This window comes from Vanellus vanellus (assembly GCF_965231255.1).
Source record: "Vanellus vanellus genome assembly, chromosome: 21".
NCBI classification, from domain to species: Eukaryota; Metazoa; Chordata; class Aves; order Charadriiformes; family Charadriidae; genus Vanellus; species Vanellus vanellus.
Window position 1 is genome coordinate 1476802 of NC_138926.1, and position 15728 is coordinate 1492529.

Consider the following 15728-nt stretch of genomic DNA (forward strand, 5'->3'; position numbering starts at 1 on the left):
CCGTCGCCCGGCCCCGCTCCGCGGTGGCCCCGCCGAGGGGCACACACCCCACCCCACCCCCGTCCAGCTGAGAGAGAGGGGCAGGCACAGGACGGCTGCGAATCGTGATTCCTCTGTTTAATGTTTCAGTGTGAAAAGACTAGAGAAAAGTCGATAAACCGGCCCAAAAAAAAAAAAAAACAAACAAACCCCAAACCCCTCGGGGTTTTGGGACATCACCGGTTCCTCCCCCGACCCTACAGAAACAGTACATGCACGGGGAGGGGGGTAGCGCGGCGCTCGACGGTGGGGAGATGGCACGGGTACAAAAAGAGTCCACTATAAAACCATGGGGGGACGCGAGCCGGCTCTTCGAAACTCACAAAGGTGTTAAAAATCCACATTTTTTGTTTGTTTTGTCTTTCCCCCCAAAAAACCAAAATTTCCATGGTGGCGAGGGGAGACGCAGAACCGACCTCGACGCCTCGGCAGGCTGGGTCCTGCGTGTCCCGCCTGTCCCCGGGTCAGGGTTTGGAGGGGCTCAGTGGCCCAGAGCAGCCGTGTGTTTGGCAGGAGAGGGCTGGGGGGAGAGGAGACGGTCGGAGGAGGAAGAGGAAGAGGAAGGGGAAGCACCGCCGAGGGCGGACTGAAGGTAAACGGTCTTGTGAAAGAGTCTGTTGCTGAGGAAAACCACCAAGGAGAAGAGCCGGAGCTGGAAGTGGCTGAAAAGGAAGAGAGCCCATCAGCTCCCGGCACCGGGAAATGCCCCCGCTCGCTGTGGGATTTCAGGGAGCAGCAGGTGAGGTTTGGGGGGATTTAAGGGTATTTAGGGAACGGCGGAGGTCGGTACTCACTAAGTTTTGCCAGGGGTCCTCGCTTCGTTGGCGCTGATGATGAAGAGAGGGAAAAGGATGGAGAAGAGGCAACCGCTGGAAGGAGAAAAAAAAAAAAAAAAGAATAAGAAAAATAATAAAATGAGAAAAATAATAAAAGGGGTGGAGTCGGGAAACGGGCACCCGCCCTCCCGGCGACTCACCTGATGATGTAAGAGGATTGCATCGCCGTGAGGAAAGCCAGCGGCAAGCCAAAGCCGAAGTAGTAGGGCCAGTTTCTCTCGATGTTGGACAACCGTTGGTGCATCTCAATGCCTGGCGAGAAGAAAAACCGGCGGGAATCAACCCAGGAGAGGAGGAGAGAGAGACACCTCTGTCACACTTCATTCCAATTAAAAATTGAAGGGGGAAAAAAAAAATTAAAAAAAAAAAAAAAAAAAATCAGCCTCAGACCCTCAATCCGGCCAAATTCCAGCCCGGAGGGGGGCAGCAGCTCTCACCTTTGTTAAACCAGCGGTACTCGAAGCAGTAGAGGGAGTAGAGCAGGGACATGTGGAGGAGGCTGATCAGCTGGCCCACCAGGTCGATGGGGAAGAGGCTCACGATCATTCCCTGGGGGTTAAAAAATAATAATTAATTAAAAAAAAAATTAAAATAAAAAAAAAAAGCTCTGGATTCTCTGGATTTGGGGGAGAACGTGGCAGGGGGTTGCTTTGTTTTGGGGGTGCGGCTGTCGTCTCACCTGGATGAGGAAGAGCGCCTGCAGCAAAAGGTTGAACAACATGTCGGCGATGATTTTGCTGACGCTGGGAAAGGGATGAGGCTTCCTGCCGGACACTTCGAACGCCAGATCCGCGATGTCCTGCGGGGTGGTGGAGGAGGAGAAAAAAAACCCAACAAATATAAAAAAAAAAAAAAAAAAAAAAAAGAGGCTTGAAGGAAAGAAATTCAAGAGAGAAACATGGGCGTGGGGAAAATGAAGTTCGGAAGAGGTGAGATGAGCTGGTTTTGCCCATTCAGAGCCCATTTTTGGGGTGGGATTTCATCCCGCGCCGAAAGGCCGCCCCCCGCCTTGTGCCACCTTAACAAGGTGATTCCCCTGGTCCGAGATTCCCCCGGTCCCTGTCACCTACCTGAAACCAGATGGCATTGACGACCTTACTGAGCACAAAGAGGGGAAGGACCCAGAGGGCGCTGAAAATGGAAGTGAGGATGAACTCCAGCCAGGACCAGACATCGCCGTGCAAGGAAGGGTCACCTTGGGAAGACGGGACAGGGAGGAACGTGTGAGGAACCGGTGTAGGAACCTCCTCGTTCCACCCTACAAACAGGAAAGGGACTTACCGATGATCTGTGCCGTGACCGACTGAAGGACAGGTATAAATACGCGGTAAAACAAGAAGAGACTAAGCTAGAGGGGAAAAAGAAGACAAGAAGGGATGTCGATGAGGTGCTGCACGGTCGTTTCTTGCGCTGCCCTAACGACTCATCTTAGGGCAGACCCTCTTCCCACTCCTCCACGAGCGGAGGACTGAGGCTCTCTGCTTAAACACAGCCAAAACCTACAACTGAGCACTTGATTTTTAACATTTCCACACCGGTTCCTTCTATCTGTCTCACAGGCTGACGGAAAAACGAAGCCGGCGATTTATTGGGCTGCCGAGCGTCCGCTCCGTTAAGGATCAGCCTCACGAAACGTCAGAGCTGGGGAAACGTCTTTAAAATATCGATATTCAGTTCGGTAAATCAGTATCACAGACTGCAGGCGACTATTTAGAGAAGCAGCTGGGGTTTAACGCGCAGGTTTCCCAAGTGAGTCTACGATCCTACATCCTTAAAATACGGCGTCGGGACTGGGAGCGCCTACCGATTCCCGCAAACACGGGCTGGGCTTTCCCGGGGTTTTTAACGTAGGGAAAAAAAAAAAAACCAAAACCCCACACAAATAAAAATACCCACTTACCCAGAATACGCCTCCGTTCCAGGCACAACACTGAAATATCCGGCTCACTATCCGGGGTTCGCTGCAGAGAGAGACGGGCGAGACGCGTTCAGGTCCCAGCGCCCGGACAAACGTCCCCCCCAACAAGCGACAGACTGCTTCACAGAGTCGCGGAACGGCTGAGGTTGGAAGGGACCTCTGGAGATCATCCGGTCCAACCCCCCTGGCCAGAGCAGGGTCACCCACAGCAGGTTGGACAGGAACGCATCCAGGCGGGGGTGGAATATCTCCAGAGAAGGAGACTCCACACCTCTCTGGGCAGCCTGTGCCAGTGCTCTGCCACCCTCACAGGAAAGAAGTTTTTCCCCATGTTGAGATGGAATTTCCCCTGTTCCAGTTTGGGCCCGTTGCCCCTTGTCCTGTCGCTGGGCACCGTTGGAAAGAGTCTGGCCCCATCCTCTTGCCACCCGCCCTTTAGATATTGATCAGCATTGATGAGATCCCCTCTCAGCCTTCTCTTCTCCAGGCTGAACAGCCCCGGGGCTCTCAGCCTTCCCTCAGCAGAGAGATGCTCCGGTCCCCTGAGCATCTCCGTAGCCTCCACTGGACCCTCTCCAGCAGTTCCCTGTCTGTCTTGAACTGGGGAGCCCAGAACTGGACACAGTGCTCCAGATGTGGCCTCACCAGGGCAGAGCAGAGGGGGAGGATGACCTCCCTCCACCTGTGGCCACGCTCTTTTTAGTGCACACCAGGATGCCATTGGCCACCTTGGCCACCAGGGCACATTGCTGGCTCGCGGGCAACTTGTTGTCCACCAGGACTCCCAGGTCCCTCTGCTCTCCAGCAGGTCAACCCCCAACCTGTACCAGTGCAGGGGGTTATTCCTCCCTCGGAAAACCAGAAAAATACGACTGCTGAGTCCCCCCAAAATATATATAACTCCTCGAGGGCATAGGCAGACACCTCCGTGGATGATCAGGACCATGGGACACAGGAGATTTTTCCATCATCTTGAAATAATGTCAGACTACCGCCGAGCTAGTCAGAATAATTTGTAAACATGTGTTAAAAATGTCTTTTTGACTGCGTGAAATGCCAGCCTGGCTGTAATTAGGGCAGCGGAGAAACACCTCAGCGCGGCTCGGGAGTTCAGACAGAAGAACAGATGCTGTTTTGCTCCCACGTGGACATAATTCTGGCATTTCCAGCCTTAGCGGATGCAGAACGTGGCAGGGCTGGGGGAAAAAAATGATACTCGATCTGCCCCAGACACGTAAATCAGATGTGAGCTGCCGCTTCTGCCCCGATCCCATGGCTACCAACAACAACGGCGTATCTTTGAGACAGCACGAGGGTTCAGGAAGAAAAGAAACCCAGAAACCCACGTTCTTTCAGCTTACAGAGCTCCATACCTTCTATTATTATTTCAAACTAATCGCATACTCTTAGTTGTCAAACAACGTAAAAAGTCTGACTTATCTCACGACAATAGTTCCAGTTTCATCACACACAGTGGGAAAAGGGCGTTTCACATCACCTTTTTCGTATTTATTGGCTCCGCGCTTCAGTGCGATCGGGTTTATGAACCATTTGCAAACACACACCACAAGTTCTGCTTTCGCCGAAACCCGGCTCGCAGGGCTCTGTCAGTTCTGTCAAGTATTTTTACGGAGATCTTCGCAAGTGCGGGCAACAATAATGACTTTATTTCTTAAACCCCGCTTGCCTCAACTTCCCTTTTAGCCACACAACTGTGATACGACGGATGTTTAAGAGGAGAAAAAAAAAAAAAAAAAAAAGCACAAGCACTGCCAAATCGCACTCGCCGAAGTTTTGCAATTCATCGGGCTCTTTAAAGCTCGGGGCAGAGTCGCGCTCTCCCTCCCTGCCTTCCATGGGCTAAAAGGAGGGAATTACCCAATTTATGACCCGTCAGGCCCCATACTCACTTCTCTTGCTTCTTCTCTTCCATGTGAAACCTCCGCTGGGCCAGCGCGCTGTTTGCTCTCCTCCGCCTCTGCTCTTCCCTTTTCTGCTGGATCCGGGCATCCAGCTTGGAGATGGTGCAGATGCCCCAGATGGAGTCCTTAATCCCCTGCGGACACGGGGAGAGGCCATCACATTCCACCCCGCAGAGAGAGGAGGAATGGGATGTGGCGGACCCAGGCCATGGAAAACCTCCCGGTTACGGAAAGGGACTTGGACGTGGCCAGCCCCGCTCCCTGGCTAGCAGGGGAATCCAGGCGCAGCCAGAGCCAAGGTTTGGAGCAGCAACACCGACTGTTGTCCGTGGCCCAGTGACCTAAATCACCGCATGTTCCAGCATCTTTAGGAGCAGCAGTACTTTTTTTTTTTTAAAGGTGTGATTTCTCATCCAATCTCTGCTATTTATAACTCTGGCAAAAGCCAAAGAGTCAGATCTCTCACAGCCCGTTTCTTCTGCCTGGCAGAAAGCCCTTCTTCCCCTGCCAGCATTTCTACGGCTAATAAAATAGAATTATACAAAACATTTAGGATGCGCAAAGTCCTCGTGGCCTGACTGTACGTACGAGCTTGATGCTTACTCCTTTACAAACAAAAGCACCTGTCCTTGTCCCAGAAACATCCTCTCATCAGCCACATCCATGCAAACCTGTTAACAGGAAAGTGCCCAGAAGCACTTGCATTACTCACTTTTACAATTTAAAAGACCAGGAGTGCCACCTCCTAGAACTCCCCAGGCAGTTATTTTCGGCTCCAGACGATATCACAGCCATCATTATCAAAATTTCACTTCCAAATAAAGACCACAAGGATGCTAGCGTGAGCCAGGACAGCATCACTAGCCAGATGACCCACATGACAGCTTGCTCTGTGAAGTTTTTGACCAAAGCGAATAAATTTTGATGCCAAATGTGTGTGGCTGAAATGGCAGAACATGATGCTGCTAGTACCTAACGAGGTGGAAATGAATGACATGAGCTGCTCTACCCACTGCTTTACAGATGGTGTGAGAGCACCATGAAATGACACAAGTCCTCCCGCTTTAGACTGTGGCCAGTGCGCCACAGATCTTTAAAAGCCCCTTTTCCTTCAAAATTTTTAATCCACCCTTGATGACATAGGAAGCAAGCTGCTCCCTGCAGAAGACCCACAGTCAACGAAGCAAATGAGACCATTCCCTACGACAGAGGACTTGAAACGCAGAGACTTACCCTGACGAGGTCATGAAGGAAGGTTTTCACGCTGTCTGCCATCTCGACTCCAGCATCACCTCTGGTTCCAAAACTATCAACTACAGGGAGAGGGGAAAAGCCGAACCCAAACCTCTCTCATCCTGGAGAGATGGGAAACGGATGGAGCCTGTGGAGAGAGACAACACAGGACCACAGCTGGTGTTAACAGCATCAGTCTGAGTGGGGTAATTACAAGCTAAATCACACCCCGGCGATTTCCAACAGCCTTCCCTGCCTTCACTGGCTTCCCATCAGGCAGCCACCCTCAAACTTACAGACCCATCCTCTTAATTCCACGGTATCTTGTATTAACGAACGCGGAGTCTCAGGAACAGCAGAGCCTGTATTTCTACGCAGCAGAACGCCATGCTGGGCTCCTCATTTTTGGAAGCGAAAAGCCGGCAGAGCCAGCCCAGAGAGGTGTGAAAACATCTTTGCTAAATCCAGCGTTAATTTAACACTTTACAGCTCCACCCCTGCTCTTCCTCATGCACTAGGTAAGAAACTCCAGGTCTACAATTAGGAGCCTTGCAAAACAAAGGCTGCTCTTGAGCTGTCCCATAAGCTTTTGCCCAAAGCAGTAATTACTCCAAACAGCCCTTTGCAAAACATGTTGCGCTGAGTCTTCTGCTTCTTGTAAAGTGCCACAGTAATACACAGTGTCTGAATTAAGCAAAAAAAAAAAAAAAAAAAATTAAAATCATCAGCTAATAATACTCATGGAGTATTCAAGCAGGAATTCAAGCTGCTCGCTTCTCCTAGGCAGGAGCTACCGGCAGGCTGGTATCGCAAGGCCTATTATATGTCAGTGTTGCTGTTGCTTTGTAATACACAGCGCAGAATACAAACAATTGAAAGTAATTTAAAAAAAGAAAAAAAAAAAGAGAAAGGTTTTTATTTTGGTTATTCCAAGACAAAACCTGCCAGGGTTTGAACTGCACTCCTGCGAAGCAGTGAATGCCAGTTCAGATGGAACTGTGGAAGCAGAATTGGCCTCCAGCTTTATTAAAGTCAAGTTAATCACAGGCACCTTCACCCTAAAATCAAACCTTTGGAGGTGGACACACAGCGTCGGGGTCTTTTCACTTTAGCCAGGTGTCCGAGGTCTGGGTTGCACTGGCAGAGCCGCGGCACAGACAAAAAGGCAGAAACAAGCATTTTCTTTGTTCCAGGCAGCTGTGCCTCACCACCCTTCAGGCTTGGAAATGTATGCCTTCGATACAGCGAGACCTGACTGCCGTACGGTCCCGGATTCCACATAAAGCCCTGCCTGACTTATTTTTACCCAGGGGTATTCCTGGGTGACACCCCAGCCTTGGGGGTTACTGTGCAGGGGGGGAGAAACCTCATGGCACCCCAGAGGTGCTCGGGATGGGGAGCCCAGGCCTACCCCACAGTTATGCTGCAGGTGGTGGTGGTGGTGGTGGGGGGAGAATCGTCTCCACCTGCTGTTAACTGGGGTGACCCCCATGGTTACATTGCGGGGGGAATTTACCTCAGAGCTGCCCCCGTGGTTATTGGCAGAGGGGTGACCCCTAGAGTTTATCCGGGGTGGGGGGCCCTATTTTACCTCAGGGCTGTCCCCACAGTCTCCGAGGGAAGCGGGGAGGAACACAGTTACCTCAGGGCTGCCCCACGGCGTCCCTGAGGCCCAGAATTACCTCAGGGCTGCTCCCACGGTCCCCCCGCCGCCCACAGTTACCTCAGGGCTGACCCACGGAGCTCCACGGTGCCCGAAATTACCTCATGGTTGCCCCACGAAGCCCAAAATTACCTCATGGTTGCCCCACGGTTTCCCCCGGGACGCAGAATTACCTCAGGGTTGCCCCACAGGTCCCCCGAGGCCCACAGTTACCTCAGGACTGCCCTCCCGCTTCCCGCGGGTAAGCCTCCCCCCCGTGTGGCCCGCAGTAACCTCACGGCTGCCCCCACGGCCACCTCAGAGCTCTCCCCGCCCTCTCCACCCCCCCGGCTCGGTCACTCACCGGCGGCCGCGGGCTGCGGGCCGGGGGCGCACGGCGCGGCAGGCGGCCCAGCTCCCGGCGGCCCGGCCGCCACGCACCGCGCATGCGCCGCCGCCCCGCCCCATGCGCAGGCGCACCGGCGCCCTCCTTCTGCGCATGCGCGCTGACGACCCAGCACACCGCAGCGGCGCATGCGCACTGCTGCGGCCCACCGGCAGCGCAGCGCCACCAGGGGGCGCCAGGTGGGCGGGGGAATGGGGGATACTGGGGGTTACTGGGGGTAATGGGGAACACTGGGGGGGTAATGGGGGATATTGGGGGATAATGGGGGGATACTGGGGGGTAATGGAGAATACTGGTGGGATAATAGGGAATACTGGGGGTAATGGGGAATATTGGTGGGATAATGGGGGGATATTGGGGGATACTGGTGGGATAATGGGGGGATACTGGGGGGTAATGGAGAATACTGGTGGGATAATAGGGAATACTGGGGGTAATGGGGAATACCGGTGGGATAATGGGGGGATATTGGGGGATACTGGGGGGTAATGGAGAATACTGGTGGGATAATGGGGAATACTGGGGGTAATGGGGAATACTGGTGGGATAATGGGGGGGATATTGGGGGATACTGGGGGGTAATGGAGAATACTGGTGGGATAATGGGGAATACTGGGGGTAATGGGGAACACTGGTGGGATAATGGGGGGATACTGGTGGGATAATGGGGGGATGCTGAGGGGTAATGGGGGAGAATGGGTGGGTAATGGGGATACTGGGGGGGTGATGGGGGATAATGGGTGTGTAATGGGGATACTGGGAGGGTAATGGGGGGATACTGGGGGTAATAGGGAATACTGGTGGGATAACGGGGGGATACTGGGGGGTAATGGTGGGATACTGCGGGATAATAGGGGAATACTGGGGGGTAATGGGGATAATGGGGGGGTAACAAGATGATACTGGGGAGTAATGGGGGGATACTGGGGGTAGTGGGATACTGGAAGGTAATGGGGATACTGGGGAGTAATGGGGGGATACTGGGGGTAATGGGGGGTTGTAGGGGGATACTGGGGGCTAATGAGGGGTCATGGGGGTTACTAGGAGGATACTGGGGGTAATGGGGGATACTGGGGGGGTTATGGGGGATACGGGGGGGTAATTGGGAGATGAGGGTAATGGGGGATACTGGGGAGTAATGAGGGGTTATGGAGGTATACTGGGGGTAATGGGGGATAATAGGGAGTAATGGGGGATATTGGGGAGTAATGGGAGATACTGGGGGGGTAATGAGGGATTATGGAGGGATACTGGGAGGTAATGAGGGATAATGGGTGATACTGGGAGGATATTGGGAGGATAATGGGGGTTATGGGGGATACTGGGGAGGTAATAGGGGATAACGGAGGGGTAATGGGGGACACTGGGGGGGTAATGAGGGGGTTTGGAGAGATACTGGGGGCATACTGGGATTAATGAGGGGTAATGGGGATACTGGGGCTGGAGGCACTGGAGGGATAATGGGAGCACTGGGGGGGACACTGGCGGGGGTCACTGGGGACACTGGGAGTGGGCGCATAGGAACGTAACGGAGGGAATGGGGGGAGTGGGGACACTGGGACTGGAGCAGTGGGCTGGGGGGCACTGGGGGGGCAGTAGGGACCCCGGGGTATGGGGGGGGGGTGGTATATTGGGGGCACTTGGGCTGGGGGGATACTGGGGGACACTGGGGGGGGGGGGGATACTGGGGACATGTAGACAGGCTGTACCAGCGTAGAGGTGGGGGTGACGGGTGGGTTAGGGGACAGCCCCAGCGCGTGTGTGTGTGTGGTGGGAGGGTGTCCCAGACCCCCCCTCCCCATTTAACCCCCCCAGCACAATCATCATTTCTTTTATTTCCGCAGGGCACACCACCAACCTCCAGTTGCCCCAGTGCCGTGCCTCAGTTTCCCCAGTGCCGTGCCTCCCCCCACCCCCCCATCGCATCGCATCGCATCGCATCGCATCGCATCGCATCGCATCGCATCGCATCGCATCACACCACCCCTTCCTCCTCCAACGGTTCCCCCTCCGCCAACCTCCCCCATCCCAACCTCCGCAGGTCCAAGCTCTCGTAGCCGCCCTTCACCACCAGCTCGGCCACGGCTCTGCCGGCGGCGGGCGCGTGTTGTAACCCGTGGCCGCTAAAACCGGCGGCTAAAAAGAGGTTCTCTAATTTGGGGTGAGGACCCAGCACCCCGTTACGATCGAAGGCGTTGTGGTCGTAATAACCCGCCCAAGCTCCTCGAGGACGGAGGGATGCGAAAGCCGGGACGCGGCGAGCCAACCGGGGCCAGACCTGCTCCTGGAAAAACTCGTGGTCCACCGAGAGATCGCCCGGATCCGGCTCTTCCTCCTGGAAAAAAAATTAATTGAGGGGAGGGTGGGTGGTTAAACAATATAGAATCATAGAATGGTTTAGGTTGGAAGGGATCTTGAAGACCATCTCGTTCCAGCTCTCCCCAGCTCTCCTGGAGCCCCTTCAGGCACTGGAAGGGGCTCTGAGGTCTCCGCGGAGCCTTCTCTTCTCCAGGCTGAACCCCCCCAACTCTCCCAGCCTGTCCTCCCAGCAGAGTGCCTCCAGCCCTCCCAGCATCTCCAGGGTCTCCTCTGGACTATCTCCAACAGCTCCGTGGCCTTCTTGTGCTGAGGAGTCCAAAGCTGGATGCAGTGCCCCAGGTGGGGTCTCCCCAGAGCTCAGCAGAGGGGCACAATCCCCCCCTCCCCCTGCTGGCCACGCTTCTTCTGATGCAGCCCAGGACACGGTCGGCCTTCTGGGCTGTGATCTCGTTTCGCCGGCTCATGTTGAGCTTCTCATCCACCATCACCCCCAAGTCCTGCTCCTCAGGGCCGCTCTCCAGCCATTCCCCGCCAAGCCTGGATTTGGACTTGGGATTGTCCCCACCCATGTGCAGGACCTCGCGCTTGGCCTGGTTGAACTTCCTGAGGTTGGCACGGGCCCACCTCTCCAGCCTGTCCAGGTCCCTCCGGATGGCATCACTTCCTTCCAGCGTGCCGATGACACATTGTCAAACTTGCTGAGGGTGCACTCAGTCCCAACTGTCCATGTCACCGACAAAGATGTTAAACAGCCCCGGTCACGGTACCAACCCCTGAGGAACACCACTCCTCACTGGTCACCACTTGGACGTTGAGCCATGGACCACAACTCTTTGAGTCTGACCACCCAGGCAATTCCTTATCCACGGAGTGGTCCATCCAGCAAATCCGCGTCTCTCCAATTTGGAGACCGGGGTGTCGCGCGGGACAGTGTCTTGTGCTTTGCCCAAGTTCAGGTAGATGACATCTGTTGCTCTCCCTTTATCGACCGACGCTGTAACGCTGTCGTAGAAGGCCACCAAATTTGTCAGGCAGGATTTGCCCTTAGTGAAGCCGTGTTGGCCGTCACTGATCACCTCCTTATTTTCCATGTGCCGCAGCAGAGTTTCCAGGAGGATCTCCTCCACGATCTTGCCGGGCGCAGAGGTGAGACTGACCGGCCTGTAGTTCCCCGGGTCTTCTCTTTATCCCCTTTCCGAAAACGGGGGTTATATTTCCCCTTTTCCACTCAGCAGGACCTTCCCCGGACTGTCACGACTTCTCAACTACAGAACCATACAATCACTTGGGTTAGAAGAGACCTTTAAGATCATTAAGTTCAACCACGAACTCAGCACTGCCAAGTTACCTCTGAACCGCGTCCCTCAGCACCGCACCTCCACGTCTTTTAAATATATCTGCTGGATAGTGGCTTGGCAACTTCATCCAGTTCCCTCGGGACCCGCGGACGAATCTTAGCAGGTCCTGTGGACTTGCGTACCTTCAGGTTCCTCTGGTGGCCTCCAATCTGGTGTTCTCCTACAGTTCCTCATTCTCCCAGTCCCTGCCGTTGCCTTCTGCGACCGGGGCGGTGTGGATAGAGCCCTTGCCGGTGAAGATGGAGGCAAAAAAGTCAATGAGCACCTCAACCTTCTCCATAATCCGGGCGACCAGGTCTCCCGTTTCCTTCAGGAGAAGTCCCACAACTTCCCTAGTCTTCCTTTTGCCACCGACGTACCCGTAGAAGCTTTTCTTGCATCCGGATTTAATTCCTAACCTGGTCCCCGACTGCTCGGACAACATCTCCGCGTTCCTCCCAGGCTGCCTGTCCTTGCTTCCACCCACTCCGGGCTTCCTTGTGGAGCTCGAGTTTCTCCAGGAGCTCCTTCTTCACCCATCCATAGGGAGGACCCCCACCTCCGGGCTCACCTCGGGGGGGCTCATGCCGCCCAGGTAGTTGCCGGCGATGCCGTCGCGGCGAAAATAAGCGCCGGTGGTGTCGACGAGGAGAGGGCAGGAGAAGCCGGGACCGTCAGGGCAGTGCCAGGAGTACACGTACCTGTAGGGATGGGGGGGGTGTGTCCCCCCAAAAATATAGGGCTGAGGCTGCACCAAGATGGGGGACGGGACGGGATGTCCCGTCCCCCTCCCCCCCCCCCAAAAAAATAGCATTGAGGGGTTCACATCACTCCCCACCACATTGGAGGGGTGGTGGGTACTGGGATGTTACACACACACCCCCCCCCCCCCCCAAAATAAAAGGATTAAAGGGTTCACCACCCCACCCTTGATGATGGAGAGGTGCTGGGTGCTGGGCTGTCGTGTCGTCCCCCCCCCCCCCCCAAAAAAAAAATAGTATCGAGGGGTTCACATTGCTCCCCACCAGAATGGAGAGGTGGTGGGTACCAGGATGTGACACCCCCCCCCAAAAAAAAAGCACCAAGGGGTTCACTCTCCCCAACCCTTGAAGCCAGAGGGATGTTGGGTGCTGGGATGTGACCCCCCCCCAAAAAAAAAAAAACAAACACCCAAGGGGTTCACCCCCCTGGAAAAAAAAAAAAGGGTGCTGAGCTGTGTCCCCCCATGGGGGTTCACCCGTGACACAGAGCTGATGTCAGTATGTTCCCCCCCCCCCCCCCAAAATTGCCCCCCGCACCTCTTCCTGGGCTGGATGGGCAGGGGGGGGCACAGCTCCCCCGGCAGCCCGGCCGTCTCCAGCAGTTTCCCGGCCCAAGCGCCGGCGGCGTTGACCACGATGGCGCAAGCGACCGGCTGGTACTCCAGGCTGTCCGGCATGTGGATCTGCCCGGGGAGGGGGGGGATGGGAAAAGTGTCACATAAACGTGGGGATTGAGGGGGGGGTCACGGACACACGTGGGGGGGGGATACAGGCACTCACGTGGACGTATTTGATGCGGGCGGTCGCCAGCGTCGGTTCCCGCGGTGGCATCGTGTCCTCAGCCGAGGTGACGAAACCTGGAGGTTTTTTTTTTTGGGGGGGGGGGGGGATGGTGAGATGGGGGGGTCCCTGGAGTGGGGGGGCAGGGGGAACCCCGCTGTGTGTGTCCCCCCCTCCTCACCTCGCACCTCCCCGGAGCAGCTCTGGACCCCCAGGGATGTGGCTTTGCGCCGGAAAGCGTTGAGGAGGGTCCAGGGGTCAAACCAGCCTTCATCCTCCAGACCTGGGGGGGGGGGGGGGGGGGGAACCAAGCATGGTGGGGAGGCGGAAACAACAGCGTGACAACCCCCCCCCCAAAAAGAAAACCCAATTTAGGGGGGGGGAGGGGGGGCTGAACTGGACCCCCTTTTCCCCAAATAAAGTGGGGATGAAGGATGAACCCAGCGGGATGAAGAAGGGGATGAGGATGGGGAGGAGGAGGATGGGTGTTGGGGGGGGGGGGGGTCACCTTACCCCCCCCCCCCCACCGTACCATAGGATGCCACGGCCACGTCCTCCGTGTCTATCCAGGGGAATTTCGCCTTCAGCTGGGTGGGGGACAGCAGGGCCACCTGCGCCCCTTCCTCCCTAGGGATGGGCAGCGTGCGGAGAAGGGGGGGGGGATGTGTGTCAGGATGAGCCACCCCAACAACCACCCCATGAAAATAAAACCCCAAAACCTGACCTGTGTCGCCACCCCCCCCCCCCCCCCAAACCTTTGGAGCCGGACGGTGGCCTCCAGCGCGGCAGCACCCTGCGGGGGGGCGAGGAAGAGGTACCCCGAAGGCTGGAACTGGATGTCGATGGGGGGCTCGTTGGGCACTCCAAGGTATTCCTGGAAGAAGGAAGGAGGGGGGGGAGGGGGGGCACACCGATGAGCCGGGCTGAACATCCCCCCCCACCCTAAAATAACACATATCTCCCTCCCCCCCCCCAAAAAAAAAATAACCCAACGTACATTGATGTTGCGGAGGAACCTGGCGGAGAAACGGGACATGCGGATATTTTCCGGCAGGGAAAACTGCTGCCGGATCCCCCCCACCGACAGCACCGTGGAGGCTTGGGAATACTAAAGGAGAACACACACACCCCCCCCCCCCCCCAGCAAAAAAAAGATAAGCGGGGGGTCCCCAAGGCCGTACCCCACCCTGGGAGGGGGGTGTCTCACCGTGGGGTCCCGCTCCACCACCAGCACCCTCATGCCGTGCCGCTGGTTCTCCAGCGCCTTCAGCCAGTACGCCACCGACCAGCCCACCACGCCGCCCCCCACCACCACCACGTCGGCTTCTTCGGGGGGGCGAGGGCCCGGGGGGGTTCCCGGGGGGGTCCAGCCCCCCTCCATACCCCCCCACACCGGCACCTGATCCTTCAGAGTCTGCCCCAGGCGCCCCAGACCCTGCCCCAGCTCTGCTGGGATATTTGGGGGGGGGGTGGGGGGGGCTGCCAGACTTGGGAGGGGGAGGGGGACTAGCTGGCAGCCCCCCTGGGCCCCCCCCCAGTCCCCTCTGAATCACCCGGACCGTCCCCCCCCCCCCCAGGCCACCCCCCTCTCGCCCCCCCCCCCCCCCCGTTCCCTGGACTCCCCCCAGGCCTCCCTGGGACCCCCCCCCAAAACACCCTGGGTCCCCTGGAAACCCCCAGGTCCCTTCCCCAGTCTTCTGGGACCCCCTCCAGTCCCCTCTGGGCTCCCCCCAGTACCTTCTGGGCCCCCCCCCCCCGCATCCAAGATCTCCCACAGTCCCCTGGGACCCCCTCCCCAGTCCCTCCTGGGACCCCCCAGGACTACCCCAGACCCCTGCGAACCCCTAACCCCCCTCCCCCGGGACCCCAAGTCCCCTGGGACCTCCCCCAGTCCCTCCTGGGTCCCTCTGGTCCCCTCTGGAACCCCCTCCAGGACCTCCCCCGGCCCCCTAGGACACCCCCCCCCCAAGCCCCCCAGCCGGGACCACCCAGTCCCCCCTGGGACCCCCCTTGACCTTACCCCTACGTCCCCCTCCAGTTTCCCCTGGAACACCTCCAGTCCCCCCTGGGACCGCCCCAGCCCCCCGGGACACCCCAGGATCCCCCCTCCAGCCCCCCAGGTCCCTCTGGGACCCCCCCAGTCCCCTGGGACACCCTTATAACCCTCCGCAGCGACCCCCCCATTCCCTGGACCTCCCCATAACCCCTCCTAGGCCCCTCAGCGACCCCCCCCCCCCCATTCCCCGGGACCCCCCCACCCCTTTGACCCCCCTCCCCGTTCCCTGCGACACCCCCCCCACTCCATTCCTCCCGTGACCCCCCAAATCCCCCCGTTCCCCGGCCCCCCCCAACCCGGTTCCCAGGAGCACCCCCCCCTCCCGGTCTCACCGCGGAAGATATCGGAGCTGAGGGGGGCGGCGGTGCGGAGGGGGCGGCCCGGAGCCCCCCCCGGTCCTGGGGACCCCCTCGGGCCCCCCCGCCTAAGCGGGCACAGAGCGCGCCCCCACCGCAGCATGCCACCTGGCCCCGCCCCTC

At 57.3% G+C, this 15728-nt stretch overlaps 2 protein-coding genes across 4 annotated transcripts; both read right to left on the minus strand.

Annotated features, from left to right (window-relative positions):
- Positions 1-102: 102 nt before the first annotated feature.
- On the minus strand, positions 103-8048 carry LOC309680270 (etoposide-induced protein 2.4 homolog). 2 transcript variants are annotated; one of them, XM_082493821.1, is made up of 11 exons: positions 7955-8048; positions 5949-6096; positions 4704-4849; positions 2776-2836; positions 2157-2223; positions 1946-2070; positions 1555-1674; positions 1313-1424; positions 1016-1127; positions 834-908; positions 103-701 (listed from the first exon to the last, which is right to left on the minus strand). In XM_082493821.1, exons 2-11 carry the CDS (start codon positions 5988-5990, stop codon positions 521-523), a joined length of 1041 nt encoding a protein of 346 aa, XP_082349947.1. In that variant the 5' UTR covers positions 5991-6096; positions 7955-8048; the 3' UTR covers positions 103-520. The 2 variants fall into 2 exon arrangements, with proteins under 2 accessions (XP_082349947.1, XP_082349948.1); XM_082493822.1 differs by lacking the exon at positions 7955-8048 and having other exon boundaries at positions 5949-6182.
- Positions 8049-9811: 1763 nt separating this feature from the next.
- FOXRED1 (FAD dependent oxidoreductase domain containing 1) lies at positions 9812-15723 on the minus strand. 2 transcript variants are annotated; one of them, XM_082493835.1, is made up of 10 exons: positions 15582-15723; positions 14401-14639; positions 14191-14301; positions 13949-14067; positions 13726-13820; positions 13375-13476; positions 13194-13270; positions 12951-13096; positions 12224-12353; positions 9812-10331 (listed from the first exon to the last, which is right to left on the minus strand). In XM_082493835.1, exons 1-10 carry the CDS (start codon positions 15706-15708, stop codon positions 9972-9974), a joined length of 1506 nt encoding a protein of 501 aa, XP_082349961.1. In that variant the 5' UTR covers positions 15709-15723; the 3' UTR covers positions 9812-9971. The 2 variants fall into 2 exon arrangements, with proteins under 2 accessions (XP_082349961.1, XP_082349960.1); XM_082493834.1 differs by having other exon boundaries at positions 14401-14642; positions 15582-15720.
- Positions 15724-15728: the final 5 nt, after the last annotated feature.

Coding starts and splice junctions, on each gene's coding strand:
- FOXRED1 (XM_082493834.1), bottom strand. CDS start 15,708: ATGCTGCGGTGGGGGCGCGCTCTGTGCCCGCTTAGGCGGGGGGGCCCG. Junction 14,643..15,581: donor CAGCTCCGATATCTTCCGCG/GTGAGACCGGGA, acceptor CAAATATCCCAG/CAGAGCTGGGGCAGGGTCTG. Junction 13,477..13,725: donor CGTGGCCGTGGCATCCTATG/GTACGGTGGGGG, acceptor CCCCCCCCCCAG/GTCTGGAGGATGAAGGCTGG.
- LOC309680270 (XM_082493821.1), bottom strand. CDS start 5,990: ATGGCAGACAGCGTGAAAACCTTCCTTCATGACCTCGTCAGG. Junction 2,837..4,703: donor GAAGAGAAGAAGCAAGAGAA/GTGAGTATGGGG, acceptor CTCTCTCTGCAG/CGAACCCCGGATAGTGAGCC. Junction 2,224..2,775: donor GGAACGGAGGCGTATTCTGG/GTAAGTGGGTAT, acceptor TTTCCCCTCTAG/CTTAGTCTCTTCTTGTTTTA.